The 17,266-nt window shown below is 43.8% G+C and overlaps 2 protein-coding genes and 1 long non-coding RNA gene across 4 annotated transcripts in view; 1 reads left to right on the forward strand and 2 right to left on the reverse strand.

Moving 5' to 3' along the window:
• Nucleotides 1-6,382, reverse strand: part of LOC147056141 (uncharacterized) — a 118,532-nt gene extending 112,150 nt beyond the window's left edge. The window contains exon 1 of the long non-coding RNA XR_015066450.1: nucleotides 5,408-6,382. This is a non-coding gene — a long non-coding RNA (uncharacterized LOC147056141). The remainder of the gene's footprint in view (nucleotides 1-5,407) is intronic.
• Nucleotides 4,466-16,129, forward strand: pdf (peptide deformylase, mitochondrial). Of its 2 annotated transcripts, XM_085914638.1 has the most exons (4): nucleotides 4,466-4,790; nucleotides 11,397-11,593; nucleotides 14,663-15,270; nucleotides 15,354-16,129. In XM_085914638.1, exons 3-4 carry the CDS (start codon nucleotides 14,697-14,699, stop codon nucleotides 15,509-15,511), a joined length of 732 nt encoding a protein of 243 aa, XP_085770764.1. In that variant the 5' UTR covers nucleotides 4,466-4,790; nucleotides 11,397-11,593; nucleotides 14,663-14,696; the 3' UTR covers nucleotides 15,512-16,129. The 2 variants fall into 2 exon arrangements, with proteins under 2 accessions (XP_085770764.1, XP_085770763.1); XM_085914637.1 differs by lacking the exon at nucleotides 11,397-11,593 and having other exon boundaries at nucleotides 4,472-4,790.
• LOC147056145 (uncharacterized) lies at nucleotides 9,601-11,806 on the reverse strand. The gene is made up of 2 exons (XM_085914639.1): nucleotides 11,238-11,806; nucleotides 9,601-11,115 (listed from the first exon to the last, which is right to left on the reverse strand). Exons 1-2 carry the CDS (start codon nucleotides 11,652-11,654, stop codon nucleotides 10,954-10,956), a joined length of 579 nt encoding a protein of 192 aa, XP_085770765.1. The 5' UTR covers nucleotides 11,655-11,806; the 3' UTR covers nucleotides 9,601-10,953.
• Nucleotides 16,130-17,266: the final 1,137 nt, after the last annotated feature.

Raw genomic sequence — 17,266 nt, forward strand, 5'->3', positions numbered from 1 at the left:
GGCCGCAGTTCGTTGATCGACCTTGTAGTCGTGTCTTCGGATTTGCGGCCGCATGTTTTGGACACTCGGGTGAAGAGAGGCGCGGAGCTGTCAACTGATCACCACCTGGTGGTGGGTTGGCTCCAATGGTGGGGGAAGATGCCGGTCCGACCTGGCAGACCCAAACGCTCTGTCAGGAAGAGCTTCAACTCCCACCTCCAGCAGAGCTTTTTCCACGTCCTGGGGGAGGCGGGGGACATTGAGTCCGAGTGGACCTTGTTCCGCGCCTCCATTGTTGAGGCAGCCGACCGGAGCTGTGGCCGTAAGGTTGTTGGTGCCTGTCGTGGCGGCAATCCCCGAACCCGGTGGTGGACACCGGTGGTAAGGGATGCCGTCAAGCTTAAGAAGGAGTCCTATAGGTCCTTTTTGGCCTGTGGGACTCCGGAGGCAGCTGACAGGTAACGGATGGCCAAGCGGAACGCGGCTTCGGCGGTTGCTGAGGCAAAAACTCGGGCGTGGGAGGAGTTTGGCGAGGCCATGGAGAATGACTTCCGGACGACTTCGAGGAAATTCTGGTCCACCATCCGGCTTCTCAGGAGGGGGAAGCAGTGCACGGTCAACACTGTTTACAGTGGAGATGCTGTGCTGCTGACCTCGACTCGGGATGTCGTGAGTCGGTGGGGGGAATACTTCGAAGACCTCCTCAATTCCACCGACACGCCTTCCATTGTGGAAGCAGGGCCTGGGAACTCTGAGGCGGACTCTCCAATCTCGGAAGTCGAAGTCACTGAGGTAGTTAAAAAACTCCTCGGTGGCAAGGCCCCGGGGGTGGATGAGATCCGCCCGGAGTTCTTAAAGTCTCTGGATGTTGTGGGGCTGTCATGACTGACACGCCTCTACAGCATTGCGTGGACATCGGGGACGGTGCCTCTGGATTGGCAGACTGGGGTGGTGGTTCCCCTCTTTAAGAAGGGGGACCGGAGGGTGTGTTCCAATTACAGGGGAATCACACTCCTCAGCCTCCCTGGTAAGGTCTATTCAGGGGTGCTGGAGAGGAGGATCCGTCGGGAGGTCGAACCTCGGATTCAGGAGGAGCAGTGTGGCTTTCGTCCTGGCCGTGGAACAGTGGACCAGCTCTACACCCTCGGCAGGATCCTCGAGGGTGCTTGGGAGTTCGCCCAACCAGTCCACATGTGTTTTGTGGACTTGGAGAAGGCGTTCGACCGTGTCCCTCGGGAGGTTCTCTGGAGGGTGCTTCGGGAGTATGGGGTGCCGAGCCAACTGATAAGGGCGGTTCGGTCCCTGTATCACCGATGCTAGAGTTTGGTCCGCATTTCCGGCAGTAAGTCGGATTCGTTCCCAGTGAGGGTTGGACTCTGCCAAGGCTGCCCTTTGTCACCGATTCTGTTCATAATTTTTATGGACAGAATTTCTAGGCGCAACCGAGGCGTTGAGGGGGTCCGGTTTGGGGACCTCAGCATCGCGTCACTGCTTTTTGCAGATGACGTGGTGCTGTTGGCTTCTTCAGTCCGTGATCTCCAGCTCTCACTGGAGCAGTTCGCAGCCGAGTATGAAGCGGTCGGGATGAGAGTCAGCACCTCCAAATCCGAGTCCATGGTCCTCGGTCGGAAAAGGGTGGAATGCCCTCTCCGGATCGGGGATGAGATCCTGCCCCATGTGGAGGAGTTCAAGTATCTTGGGGTCTTGTTCACGAGTGAGGGCAGGATGGAGCGCGAGATCGACAGGCGGATCGGTGCAGCATCGGCAGTAATGCGGACTCTGTACCGGTCCGTCGTGGTGAAGAGAGAGCTGAGCCAAATGGCAAAGCTCTCGATTTACCGGTCGATCTACGCTCCTACCCTCACCTATGGTCACGAGCTATGGGTCGTGACCGAAAGAACGAGATCCAGGATACAAGCGGCTGAAATGAGTTTCCTCCGCAGGGTGTCCGGGCTCTCCCTTAGAGATAGGGTGAGAAGCTCGGTCATCCGGGAGAGACTTGGAGTAGAGCCGCTGCTCCTCCACGTTGAGAGGAGCCAGATGAGGTGGCTCGGGCATCTCATCAGGATGCCTCCTGGACGCCTCCCTGGGGAGGTGTTCAGGGCATGTCCCACCGGTGGGAGACCCCGGGGTCGACCCAGGACGCGCTGGAGAGACTACGTTTCTCGGCTGGCATGGGAACGCCTTGGGATCCCCCGGGATGAGCTGGAGGAAGTGGCTGGGGAGAGGGAGGTCTGGGAGTCCCTCCTAAAGCTGCTGCCCCCGCGACCCGACCCCGGATAAGCGGAAGAAGATGAAGGTGAAGGTGAAGGGTGACAGATGGTTTGGTAATATTGTTGCTATATGACAGTTATTTGAAATATACTTTGTATATCGTTATATGGGTCTGTGGAATAATTAGACATGCAAATCACGAGTCCGACGGCGCGCGTACGCGGCATTGTTTACACGATCGATGATCGATGTATTTTATGATTTGGAGTGACAGATGGTTTGGTAATATTGATGCTATATGATAGTTATTTGAAATATACTTTATATATCGTTATATGGGTCTGTGGAATAATTAGACATGCAAATCACGAGTCCGACGGCGCGTGTACGCGGCATTGTTTACACGATCAATGATCGATGTATTTTATGATTTGGAGTGACAGATGGTTTGGTAATATTGTTGCTATATGATAGTTATTTGAAATATACTTTGTATATCGTTATATGGGTCTGTGGAATAATTAGACATGCAAATCACGAGTCCGACGGCGCGCGTACGCGGCATTGTTTACACGATCAATGATTGATGGATTTTATGATTTGGGGTGACAGATGGTTTGGTAATATTGTTGCTATATGATAGTTATTTGAAATATACTTTGTATATCGTTATATGGGTCTGTGGAATAATTAGACATGCAAATCACGAGTCCGACGGCGCGCGTACGCGGCATTGTTTACACGATCGATGATCGATGTATTTTATGATTTGGAGTTACAGATGGTTTGGTAATATTGTTGCTATATGATAGTTATTTGAAATATACTTTATATATCGTTATATGGGTCTGTGGAATAATTAGACATGCAAATCACAAGTCCGACGGCGCGCGTACGCGGCATTGTTTACACGATCGATGATCGATGTATTTTATGATTTGGAGTGACACAGATAACAGTTTGATAAACGTGTTATTTATGTAAAAATCAATTGAATAACTCTGAATGTTACGTTAGGCCCGTTCTCAGCCTCTCGTTTGTGTATGTCACGTTAGCATACCGTATCGTTTAGCCTGTTGTTGCTGGTTCGTGTCTGTTTTTGGTGTTGGATTTTGACAAATACATTTGCCCCAAAAGTGCGACTTAAGTCCGAAAATTACGGTACTTTCTTCCTGTGTCCCTGCCATGGCCTTTTTTTTTTGCAACTCGTCAGCCCAGCGCCGCCATAACTGCCTCGCTTCTGACGAGGGAGTAACAGCAATGTGTACATGTTCTATTAGGGTGGACAATCTCTGTACAATATGATGCTCATATATGTACAATTCTTTTATTATTTTATGCAAACATAACTGCTCAATCACAACACAACACATAACTGTATAAACACACACACACATACACAGGGGGGTGACGCCCCCCACACTCAGGTACGAAATGGTCATGTGACAAGTATAAAAGAAGCTGACCTGGAGACAGAAGTTATGTTTCATCTGCTGCTGTGCCGTGTGTATTGGCCGCCATTAAACAACCCAAGATCTTGCCAATAAAGAACCAACTCCAAACTCCACACCTTTGCTTTCCTGGCTCAAAAACGGACATCCCGCACAACACGCAGCACTTCCTTCAAATTATCTAAAGCCTGGGTTCTCTTTGAAGAATTTCCATACAAGTTTTTTGCAGTTCCATGAAAACGCTACTCGACCGCCAAAACTCAGGCCTCTCTCCAAACGAATCACAAACAAACAGTACCATTTCGGGTTCATTTGGAGTAGATGTGTGTGTGTGTGTGTGTGTGTGTGTGTGTGTGTGTGTGTGTGTGTGTGTGTGTGTGTGTGTGTGTGTGTGTGTGTGTGTGTGTGTTGGGCGAGCTCTGGATGACCTATAAAATAATCTCTCATAACTAAAAACCGTTGCAGCACAAACGAATTTTTTTACGGCACAAACGAAACAAACTATTTCACTTAACTTTTGCGTGGGGCGGGGGGGCAGCTTCACGCAGGTCTACGGAAGAGGATTAGGGCCAGTGAAGAAAAAAAAAAATGGGGTGCCAGGATTCTTACTTTTTTTTCTCAGAATTCTGACTTTAAAACGTAACGTGATGGCAATCGGTAACTAAGCCCATCAACAGGAGGAGTTTGAAATATTTGGAGCACATTTTCTCCCATGTCCTTTTTTTAATTTGAAAAAAACTCGATGGATTCATGATGGCTGCTCGTGACCAAATCCGAACGGCTCTTGACTGCAAAGACCAGTGTCCACTTTTACTGCACTTTTGTGTTAAAGTCAGAATTCTGACTTTAAAGTCAGAATTCTGAGAATAAAGTCAGAATTCTGGGGGAAAAAAGGCATTATCCTGTCACCCCTCGTTTTTTTTTCTTCACTGGCCCTAATCCTCTTCCGTAAAGGTCTTATGTACACCACTGAAACGGTCTGATTTTTCGAATTTCCCGCGAAGCTCGTGACGCACCGTAGGGCACACACTGGTCACGTGACAAGACGTGCTCTCGAAACGACAGAAACACTTCGGCTGCAAAAAGGGTGCTGTGTCGAACCGACTGACTCGAGCGTACCATCTCTAGTCTCGGCACACAAGACAGGCAAGTGCACCCCTACATTATTTTGTAGTTAACTATTTTGTGTGTGTGTGTGTGTGTGTGTGTGTGTGTGTGTGTGGGGGGGGGGGGGATATCTCTACCAGCCAGCATTAAACGTGAAATTCAAACGGCTCTGATTGGTCAATTGGCCTGACGTGGTTAGCTATTTACCTCCTTGACAGAATGTTTCCGATTGTGTATATATACTATTTCCTACACATATGTGCACTGTTAAGGGGTTACGCCATTTTGTAGGAGTGTGCTAATGTTACTGCTGTCAAGCCAGCCGTCTTTCATTTCCTCGTGGTCGAGCCAGGCGCCCATACTATAAGCTTTACGCCAAAAGAGCGAGGGAAAAGTAGAACAGCGTTATACCACGTAAACTTTGTAAAAGAGAGCCAAAGAAAAGCAGAGCAGAGGTATCGCATGTAAACACCTGTTGGAATTTATTTCTAATTTAACATAAACTCAAGTTACTAATCTGACTCCAATTTGTGACCTTACCCAACTCCCACTCATCCAACAATATGCGCGCTCGTTCTGCAATAGAAAGGTATCAGGAAGCCGGCATTTTCACGCACGAGTGGATTTATTCCTAACACACAAATCTAATACATCACCTGGGTCTCGGGTCCCTCTTAATACACCTCTGTACGCCTCTGTTGCCACCAGCAGACGTACTCTACATCCGAGTTGCCCAGCCATTAGTTATACTACACAATATGCAAATGGCACATCAACAAAGGCATTCTGTCATTATTCTATTGGCTATGTGTAAACTGCAGTTAACTTTAGCTTGCTCTCATTGGTCTTTCTTCTCCTGCCGAATCACTTGCTCGCTCCTCCTGGTTGTAGTTTTCCTTCCAGGGTCACCGGTTGTTATCTACCAGCTGGCCCTGTGGATATCTTGTCCTCCTTGCTGCTCCTGGGTTATCTTTTGTTCTGGAACGCAGACGTCCTTGCACCACATATCTTGTTTTGTTCCCACCGTCACACACTCAGCACTTTACAGTTTCATACTCTCATGCACAGGATGTCTAATGAACTACTTTAAGATCAAACTCTTATGTTCCTTCACACCCTAAAAGAGAGCGAAGGGAAAGCATCGCAGTGCAATTGCATGTAAACACAAAATAAAAGATAGCAATTTCAAATATGCCGCACCTTTTCGCATTTTTGTCATCTTCTCAATTGAACTATTTTGTTGTCAATCCTCAGCTCAGCTTTTGTCTAAAATTAGCCCTGATCTATCAATTAGCAATTCCAAGTATGGCTCACCTTTTTGCATTTTTGTCATACAAACAAAGCCACTAATGATGCCGGTAGTAGGTGGGGCCCTTCGTCATCTTCGTCATCCCGTGATCGAATCCTTTGTCCTTTATGTAAACAACCGCCGCGCGGCACGGGTGAGGTCACTTGCAGTTCAAATGACAGTAATCCCTTGCTACATCGCGCTTCGTTTATCGCGGTTTCACTACATTGCATATTTTTTAATTTTGAAAATTTGTGAAAAAAATCACATATAAGTTTCTCCTGAGTACAAGTCATCCCAGTTAGACATCAAATGTGGAGTCCCACAAGGTTCCATTCTTGGACTTCTGTTATTTTTAATTTATATGAACAATCTCTGTAGAGCCTCTCACCATCTGTCAACCATCTTATTTGCTGATGATACTAGTGTTGTTTATTCACATAGCAATCTCAAACACCTTCTCTCAGTAATAAACAACGAATTGCAAACGTTTTCTCAGTGGTTCAAAGCAAATAAATTGTCTTTGAATATAAAAAAAAAAAAACTTCTTATTGTTCAACTGTGGGAGAAGCAGTTAGGGCAACAAAGACGTAGCGGTCTTTATTGACAATAAGTTAATTTCTTTATCTTCATTTGTCAAATTTCTGGGCATATTAATTGATGACAAACTATGCTGAAAACCTCATATTAGTACAATGTCTTCTAAAATTGCTAGGAATTCTGGTATTTTGAGCAAACTACGGCATACTTTGGACAGAAAAACAACTCTGATGCTCTATTACTCCCTAATCTATCCATATATCAATTATTGCAACGTAATTTGGGCGACTACTCATCCTACCAAGTTGAATCGCATCCATTGTCTACAAAAGCCTTGTGTCCGAATCATTCTACATGCTAACTACCTTGCTCATTCACTCCTGCTATTACAGAAACTATCAATTCTCAGCACATACCAGGTACTCTTTCTCCACACAGCACAGTTTGTCTTCAAAGCAACCCACAATCAGTTTCCCATTACACTCAATAGCTTTTACAGGAGAAGGGAAGACTTTCACTGTAATAACACCAGAAATAAAGCTAGACTTGAGTTGCCCCCCCCCCCCCCCCCCCCCCCGTACGAGCTTCCCTGTCCAAATTTAGTCTTCATTTCAGGGGTGCCAAAGTATTTAATCAAGTTCCTATCCATTTCTTTGACCTTCCGTCCTTCATGTTCAAAACTGCCGTTAAACAATACATATTCACAAATCACATATGCACTATGAACTATAGTAGTATTACCTGAGTTAGGGTGCTTGTTACCTTGGCTACTGTTATTTTGCCTTGATGATGCTATTATTTGTTTACTAAGGATTTATTATCCTTATTTGTTTATTAAGTTATAATTACCATCCCTTTCTAATCACACTGATTTTAATCCTACTTCAAATAGCAGGCTAATTGATTGATTGATTAGATATATTTTTATAACATTTTCTTTAATTTTAACTTGAAGTCTGAGGGAGACACTTTATAAGCCCATCAGGGTTTCTCGTCTTCCTTGCGCATGACTATTGTCTTTGAATTATTTTTTTCTTCTTCATGTGACATTTGTGTTATTTTTTGTGTGCTAAAAAAAAAAAAAATTCAGTCGATACCAGCAACCTTTAACTTACTGCTGCACACAAGCTCCAACAATCGTGATAAGCTGAGGTAACTCACGCGAGACTTAAGGCGCAGTGCCGTAATGTCGCTTTAAAGATGTCTGGCGCCATGTAGCATTGTGAATGGTTATAATGTCTAGACTGCGAATGTAAGACGACCCCCACTTTTTCAGTCTTATTTCAATGCAAAAAACACAGTTTTATATTCGGGCCAATACGGTAACTCAAAATACCACAATGAATGTCTAAAATGCTGGCAACAAAAGTGATTCCACCCCAACTGAAAATGTCAAAATTGAACCCAAATGTCAATATTTTGTGTGGCCACCATTATTTTCCAGCACCGGGGTAATCCTTTTAGGCATGGAGTTAACCAGAGCTTCTAGGTCGCCGCTGGAATCCTTTTCCATGATGACATCACGGAGCTGGTGGATGTTGGAGACCTTGCGCTCCTCCACCTTCCGTTTGAGAATGCCCCACAGATGTTCAATAGGGTTTAAGTCTGGGGACATGCTTGGCCAGTCCATCACCTTCACCCTTAGCTTCTTTAGGAAGGCAGTGGTCTTCTTGAAGGTGTGTTTGGGGTCGTTATCGTGTAGGAATACTGCTCCGCTGCCCAGTTTACAGAGGAAGGGGATCATGCATTTAGTATTCCACAGTACATGTTGGCATTCATTGTTCCCTCAATGAACTGTAGCTCCCCAGTGCCAGCAGCACATATAGAGCCCCAGACTATGACGCTTGACTGTAGGCAAGACACACTTGATTTGATTTGACTTTATTAATTCATGCTTAAGTCGAGCCAAAAAAAGGCCCCACTGAAAAAACAGCAGAACTTTACAATAACAACAACAAGAAATTTAAATGTTAAAAAAAGCAAGACGTGTTTTTCAAGGCAGCAGGTCATGGAAAAAGTTCTGGGCATGGAAAAAGTGTCAGTTCTGGTGGCCATGCTGTTTTGCTTGTTTAAATAATGTCATTATACAGCCTGACTGCAGTATACAAGGTGGAGTTTCTCAGCTTGTTGGTCTTGGCCCTAGGTTCAGGTTCAGCCAGCTTTTGTTGGTTCCTCAAACTCCTGGCAGTGCAGCTGCCTTGTGTCAGAGGTAGCAGGTCATGCAGACGGTGTTGCTGATCATGCATGTCTCTGACCAGCTTCACTGTAGCCTCCTCCCTCCTGGTCTGGAGTGATGGTAGGGGTTGTGAGAAGTTACCTGCTCTCCTGATGATTTTTCAGGCACATGTCTGGACTTGCTCAAACTCTGCTTGTTGTCTTTTAGAGCAGCCCACCAAGAGCACTGAACTGTACTCCAGACATGGCCTAATGAGAGTGGTGTAGATAGTGATAAGGGCATCTGCAGGTAGCCAGTGTCTCCCCATCACTGAGAGTTTTTATTGCGTTTTCAATGTGTACATCTCCAGTCAGGTTTTGGTCAAGTCAAGTTTATATCGAGGTGATATCCTAGATAGTTTGTAGTTTCCACAACAGGTACCTCCTGGCCCCTCAGCACCAGTGGGGGAGGTTGTGGTGGGTTTTGTGTAAAACATATCCGGAGTTCAACCGACTTTTTCCCATTGAGTATCATTTGGATGCAGAGAGGACACATAGTACAAACAGTGTCAACAATTCACAAAAGGTGTGGAGAGCAGAATGTTATTGCACAGCAATGACTCAGACTCTTAAGAGTGGTGTGAGTTCATCAGAGCAACAGCCTAGGGGAAGAAGCTGTCTCTGTGTCTGCTGGTTTTGGCGTACAGAGCTCTATAAAAATCAGCAGACACAGAGACAGCTTCTTCCCCCAGGCTGTTGGCGAGTAAAAAAACTCTTGAATCTTATGCTTTGCTGCCCATTCGTCCAGCCTTTGTGCCTCCAGGCACATTGATGAGTCTGGCATGATGCTGGATATGGGGATCGCTCTTGACAGCCCGATGTCATCTGCATATCCAACATCAAGAGTGTCCTCAAACAAAGCATCCCGGGTGGCCATATAAAGGAGGAAGACATATGGGGAAACTACACCCCCTTGTGGCACCCCAGATGTGACCTCAATCCAGGGGCTATAAGCCCCATTTGCCATCACTCTTTGTCTCCTCCCTGTGATATAGCTGTGTAGCCAGGCTGTCAGAGATGGGCAGTCAGGTCTAAGTACGATCAGACATTAAATCACCCGCTGGAACAAAGAAGAGAAGACAACCAGGGTAGGTTTACTCGCGAGGAGAATGATAGAGAAAGGAAGCTTAGTTACAATCTTCATCAGTTCTGAGTCCTTATTCTGCGTACTACTCTTTTTAATGTTTTGGTTGCCCTGGTTACAGAGGCATTGCTACATTAAAGGGAGGGGGTTTGGAACTGGAGCAACGCTGCCTATCTAAGGAACATAGTGTGGTGTGATTCAGCATTTAATTGTCGGCCCGTGACCCCAGCACTGGAATTACAGTGTCCTGTTTTTTTTCAAAGTCAAAGTCCGCTTTATTGTCAATTTCTTCACATGTTAAGGCACACAAAGAGATAAAAATTATGTTTCCCACCGTCCCACGGTGACTAGACACAGTACACAACACTCACAATCAAATAGCACAAAGAGTAAAAACGAACAGACAAGAGCAACGAATAAGGAATAAGCAAATAACCCAAATAAATAAACAATAAAGAAATAAATAGACGAATGAGAGCAGCAAAATGGAGCAAGCGTGCTAATAGCAGACAGCAGGACAGGACGTCATGCAGCAGAGGGTGGAGAGGGGAGGGAATTCAGGATCCGGACAGCTTGGAGTACAAAGCTGTTTCTGAGTCTGGTGGTGCGGGAGCGTAGGCATCTGTACCTCTTCCTAGAGGGCAGAAGTACAAACAAAGAGTGAGCGGGGTGACTCACATCACACACAATCGCGGCCGCTTTGCGGGTGAGACGGGAGGCGTAAATTTCCTTCAGGGAGAGGAGTGGAGCCCCGATGATTTTACTTGCAGTGTTCACTATGCGCTGCAGGGCCTTCATGTTGTACTCAGAGCAGCCACCACCCCACACAGCGATACAACTAAAGAGGACGCTCTCAATGGTGCCACGGTAGAATGTGGTCATGATGGCGGGAGGAGCACTTGCTCGCCTGAGTTTCCGCAGAAAGGCGCTGAGCTTTCTTCGCCAGCGACGCAGCGTTGGTGGTCTAGGAGAGGTCCTCACTGATGTGCACTCCCAGGAATCTGGTGCTGCTCACCCTCTCCACCACAGCACCGTCGATGGTCAGCGGCAGGTGTTGGGTGTGACCCTTCCGGAAGTCAACAACAATCTCCCTGGTCTTGCTTACGTTCAGCTGGAGGTTGTTGTCCCTGCACCACGTGGCCAGAAGGTCTATCTCCAACCTGTATTGAGTCTCGTCGTCCCCGGTGATCAGACCCACCACAGTCGTGTCGTCGGCATATTTCACCGCGCAGTTGCTGCTGTAGGTTGCAGTGCAGTCATGCGTCAGCAGGGTGAAGAGCAGCGGACTGAGCACGCAGCCTCGAGGGGCCCCCGTGCTCAGCGTGATGCTGCCGGAGACATTGTCGCCAACACGCACTACCTGAGGCCTCTGACAGAGGAAGTCCAGTAGCCAGTTGCAAAGGCAGGTACTGAGGCCCAGCTTGTCGAGTTTGCAGATGAGACTCTGTGGAACAATGGTGTTGAATGCAGAACTGAAGTCCACAAACAGCAATCTCACATACGAGTCCCTGTTCTCCAGGTGGGTGAGGGCAGAGCAGACGGCATCCTCAGAGGACCGATTGGGTCGGAAAGCAAACTGGAAGGCGTCAACGGTGGGGGGAAGAACAGATCTGACGTGCGCCAAGACAAGCCGCTCAAAGCACTTCATGACGATGGGGGTCAGTGCCACAGGGCGGTAGTCATTGAAGCAGGAAGGAGCAGGATTTTTCGGCACAGGTATGATGATCCTCAACCGGCTGTCTTCTCTATGGTTGGCTGACTCATCCTTGACTGTCATCAGATAACTTGAAGCACTTTGAATGCCGCTTTCCTGTGGAACAATGCAACTAAACTTTTGCTAAGTTTATCTTCTTGGTAAACTAACAGAACATACAATAATAACTAGAATTGGCAATTTCTGGAGAAATTGCGTGTGAAGGCGAAGGCACTTCACACTATTGTGGGACTCGAAATAATGATTAAATGAAATAAAAATGGTAAATTAATATTGATGAATAAATAAAATAAAAATGGAAAATTAATGATGATGATGAAAATAATTATTAAAGTGATGTGTTAAAATTGAATGAATGAAAAATTAATGAATAAAAAATAACGGCCAAGTGGGATTCGAACTCACTCGTCAAAGTGGCAAGAGTTGAAAGCGCCATTCTCTATTTACTGAGCTAAACAGTGACACACTATCAAAGCGGTAGAACATGGTGGAATGATGCTATTAAACGAGAAATAAATGGTAAATGACTGAAATGAATTATTAAAATGATGTTTTTAAACTAAAATTAAATAAATAAATAAATGAATGAATAAAAAATAAAAAAATAAATGAGTTAAGGAAAGAAATCATGATAAAAGTTGTCAGATGTCAAAATTCTAACTCACTCGTGAACGTCGCTCGTGTTGAATGCGCCATTAAGAATGAATGGGGGATTTTAAGGCACAAATTTACTAATTATGCAAAAACGGTAAATGTTATGAACAAATAAAATACTAGCAATCATGCCGTGAATTTTTGGAACGTGTAAAAGTTGGAATGGGGTGAATCGGTTAAAGCATGTGGGAGTAGTTAGGTGTCAAAAAATAATAATAATAAAAAAAGTTTGAAGGCCTTCGCCTTCACACTAATTAACAGTCCTAAACACTTCAACACACATTAAATAAATGTGAGGTAACTGGTAAGCAGTTCCTTAAGCAAACATTGAGTAAATATGGGATAACTTATATGCTACAAACTGTATATAACACTTAAAGAAAAACAGTTCCGATCAATAACAATCTAGGAATCAAAGCTACAGTTAACTAAAAGGAATGAAGTTCCTTTGAACTAAACAAAGAACATTTCGCCTGTGCAAAGAAGCTCTCATTGCTTGTGAAGACCTCTTACAGAAACAAAACACAAAGATAAGGACAGGAAGGATACATAAAACTGACGGGGTCAAAGGACATCCCTGGAACTAGATAAGAAGAACTTAGTGAAATGGAAAGGATTTCAACTCGTGAAAGATGAGGACCCCAGGTCTGGCAGGTCAAGGCTTCACCTTAATTATTCCAACAGGCACAGTTTTAGGTCCAGTATGTTTTGCATCCGGATCTCGTCGTCAATTTTATTGAAGGCTTTGGACATGTCTGCCAACAGTACTCTCACCTTTGTTGGTTTGTCTTTGTACTCTTCTCCTGGTTGCCACCACACACGCTGGACACCATCTGAACCAAATAAGTTTATCTTGGTCTCATCAGACCACAGGACATGGTTCCAGTAACCCATATCCTTAGTCTGCTTGTCTTCACCAAACCTTTTGCAAGCTTCCTTGTACATCTTTTTTGGGAGAGGCTTTTTCCTGGGATGACGGCCATGCAGACCAATTGAATGCAGTGTGCGGCGTATGGTCTGCTGGCACAGACTGATCCCCCCACCCCTTCAACCTCTACAGCAATGCTAGCAGCACTCATACGCCTGTTTTCCAAAGCCAACCTCTGAATATGACGCTGAGCGTGCGGACTCAACTTCTTTGGTCGACCACGGCGAGGCCTGTTTTGAATAGAACTTGTCCTCTTAAACCGCTGTATGGTCTTAGCCACCGTGCTACAGCTCAGTTTCAGGGTTTGACAATCTTCTTATAGCCTAGGCCATCTTTATGTAGAGCAATAATTCTTTTTTTTAGATCCTCAGAGTTTTTTGCCATGAGGTGCCATGTTGAACTTCCTGTGACTAGCATGAGAGTGAAAAAACCTAATTTAATACACCTGCTCCCCAATCACACTTGACACCTCATTACACTAACTCGTCGGGTTACACAGAGAGGAAAAATGCCCAATTGGTCCCAATTTTGGCTTAATTTTGAGATTTTCAGTTGGGGTGTACTCACTTTTGTTGCTGGCATTTCACACATTCATTGTTGTATTTTGAGTTACTTTGAAGAAACAATACATTTATTTTGCAATCCAAGCTCTACAGTGACTACTTAACAAGTGTCATTTATTTAGTGTTGTCCCATGACAAGATATAATTAAAACATTGCAGAAATGAGAAGGGTGTACTCACTTTTGTGAGATACTGTATGTGGAAAAGAAAAGGTTAAAAAGGTTCGTCTGAGTTTTTAACCTTTTGTGTTTTTATTGTCACCACTCTTTTGGAACAGTGTCTAAATTTAGCCTCCTTGTGATTATTTTTTGAAAACTGTGTCTTATGAGAGATAAGCGTTCAAATGAGCACAAAATGTGTTCAATCCTTTGTACAAAAAGTGCAAGAGTTTTGGCAACTGTATTCAAACCACAAATAGTGTTCAAGGTTTTGACTACAAAGTCCTGATTTTGATAATTGTGTGCAGTAAGTTGGTGGCTGTATGCAGTGAATGAATTATATATCAATTGAGAAAAACTGCAGCATAGGCAATTTAGATCGCTTTTAGGGGAGCATGAAATATTAACAAAAATATACTATTTGTGGTTGGGTTTAATCCCTCATAAACTCCGAAGTCCACTTTAGAAGAGATGTTTGTGTCAATTTTGTATTATGGTTTTAAATGACTACTGAGCCTAAGCAAATTGGCATTAATACAGACTTCCGTTTTTCTACATGACTATCATATTCTTGCACCATTTTCAACTGAATTCCTGGCTCTGCCTGACTATGACCCGATGTTGATCCCTCATGAAGTCCACTTTAGAAGAGATCAACAATTTTGAGATGTATGATGTTTTTTAAATGACTACTGAGCCTAAGCAAATTGGCATTAATACAGACAACAGTTTTTTCTAAATCATTCTCTGTTTATCATATTCTTGCAGCATTTTCTCCTGAATTCCTGGCTCTGGCCTCCCTATGGCTCGATGTTCTACAAAGCTTCAGCTGTACTTCATGGGTTTAAGACGTGCAGTTCTTTCCTCTCATTTTCCACAAATTTTACCAAAGTCACGTGCACCTGTTTTAAACTCTTACTCCACTGACATGAAGGTGCGGTCCTACTTCCAGTACATTAAACACAAGATTTTATCCCCTCCCAGTCCACCCTACAACCATGTATGTCAGATAGGGGACCCAGTGTTACGATCAAAAGCTGTAATAATAGACCCTGCAGCTATTAAAGGACCTGAAGTCCAGAAGGTAATAAATACAATGGTCAAAGTTATGCGTAAATTTGAGTGTGTTGGAATTAGCGCTCCTCAGATCGGAGTGCCACTTAGAATCCTCGCCTTGGAGTACTCTCAGAAGTTGTTGGATGAGAGTTCGCCAGTGTCAAGAAAGGTTCGTGGACTCTCTGTCCAGCCATTGAGAATATTTGTCAACCCCCAGATGAGGGTACTGGATTGGCAGATAGTGCTCTTTCAAGAAGCCTGTGAGAGCATTTGTGGCTTTTCTGCCACGGTGCCACGTTATCTGTCTGTGGAAGTATCAGGTACTCTATTTTAGATCTGTATGTTGCTGTCAATCTAATTTGCAAAACTGAGAAATCACATTCTTGTGTTTATTTACCACTAGGTTTGAATGAGAAAGGAGAAGATACAACTTGGCAGGGCAGCGGTTGGCCTGCTCGAATCCTCCAGCATGAAATGGACCACTTGGATGGAGTGCTTTACATTGATCACATGGATAGCAAAACTTTCATCAATGTCAACTGGCAGACATACAATCAATAGAAGAGACCTGATCGAGCTACCGAGTGTTTGAGGGTTATTCCGTGCCAAAGCTTATTTTGATTTTAATGCAAGTTGGTATAATTGTTGATAGTCATGGTGCAACACCGAATCTCAAAATTTAGGTCGGTGAGAGCAAAGGTTTGGGAGCTATGGAGCGCCGAATTTTGATATTTCTGGCCAAAAGGTGTGTGGTACTCAACCTTTAAGCCAGTATTATCTGAGGAAGTACTGGGACAATAGTCACAAAACATGTTTCATTAAAAAGGGAATTCAACAAAGATTCAAAATCTGTGTTTTTCTGCAATTGTTGCCTATTTTAGTAACTTGACCTTTTGATCAATAATTTGACCTTGAAATAGACCTTGTGGATCATGTGAACTTGACGAATCTTTTCATGAAATTTAAATTTAATCTTACGCGTTACCTAAAATATGTAAAAGTTTCACCATTTAGCAACAATGAGTCAAAAGTATCTATACCTCAAATGTTCATATTTGAGGTATTTTGTACATGTAAATACGTACTTGTAATATGTACATCGATCCACATGTTTGTTTCATTTTATGTCTGCTTTGAATGTTTGAGAATAAAGTGTATGAAATGTAGAACATTCAACAAGTCTCAAGGGCTAATCATGTTAACAGGATTAGGCTTTAGACATCTTAACTCAACTTCCACCGCCGAAAGACTGTTGGAATAGGCTCCAGCCCGCCCACGAGAATAAACGGTTCGGAAGATGAATGAATGAATAGATGAATTCACTGTTTTCACTGTCATTGTGTTTTGTTGCTGCTGCAGCTGTTTGGAAGATTAAAGAATGATTAAATGTATTGGATTGTATTATTTCTGTTAAAAATTACATGTTGGAAACAATGTTTTTGAGAACGTGAGAGATTCACAAGGTCAATGTCAAGTCACATTACTAATTAAAGGGTCAGCTCGAAATATCAAGGTTCAATGGTTGGTGGCTATGCCCCTTTGTGACAAAAAAATTAAAATTGTTGTGTCTAGCTCCCTTCTCCGATTGACCTAGTACTTGTCAACGTTGATGTCCATGCAGTGATCTGTCAGGGGCTAGCTGGAGCTTTGCAATACAAAAGTTGAGATATTTTTCTGGATACAAAGGTATATCCTCTCTTTCTCTCGCTCTCTCTCACAAACACACGCACACACACACATTTATTTTCAATGACGAAACCATTAAACTAATCAGGAATACACTCTATACATTGTTAATGTGGTAAATTACTATTCTGTTGCAAACGTCTGGTCTGGTCTTAACTATGAAGAATTTAGTAATGGCCAGTGCAATTCTAAACTGCTGTGAGAGTATCTCATAAAGGCAAGAAATCCTGATTCGGGTGTTTAGTTAAATAAATAGCACATTTATAAATGATGTAATGGACTGCATTCTCGGGGTGTAACAGTTCACCATACCCATGGTTCAGTTTCAGTTTGCAGGGATGAGAATTTCCGTGATTTTTTTACCCCTCTAAAGTATTTCCGTGAGCCATGTAAATCCGTTGAGAATTAAATATATATATATAGATAGATAGATAGATATATATATAGAGAGAGAGAGACATATATATCTAGTATATATATATATATATATATGATATAGTTATATATCTAACTATATGGATTAGTATTACCGTATTTTTCTGACGAAAATTTGCTCCGGAGTATGTCGCACCAGCCATAAAATGCACAATAAAGTGACAGAAACTATATATAAGTTGCTCCGGAGTACAA

This window comes from Syngnathus leptorhynchus, chromosome 6 (genome assembly GCF_054491065.1).
Source record: "Syngnathus leptorhynchus isolate UIUO chromosome 6, UIUO_Slep, whole genome shotgun sequence".
In the NCBI taxonomy this organism is placed as follows: Eukaryota; Metazoa; Chordata; class Actinopteri; order Syngnathiformes; family Syngnathidae; genus Syngnathus; species Syngnathus leptorhynchus.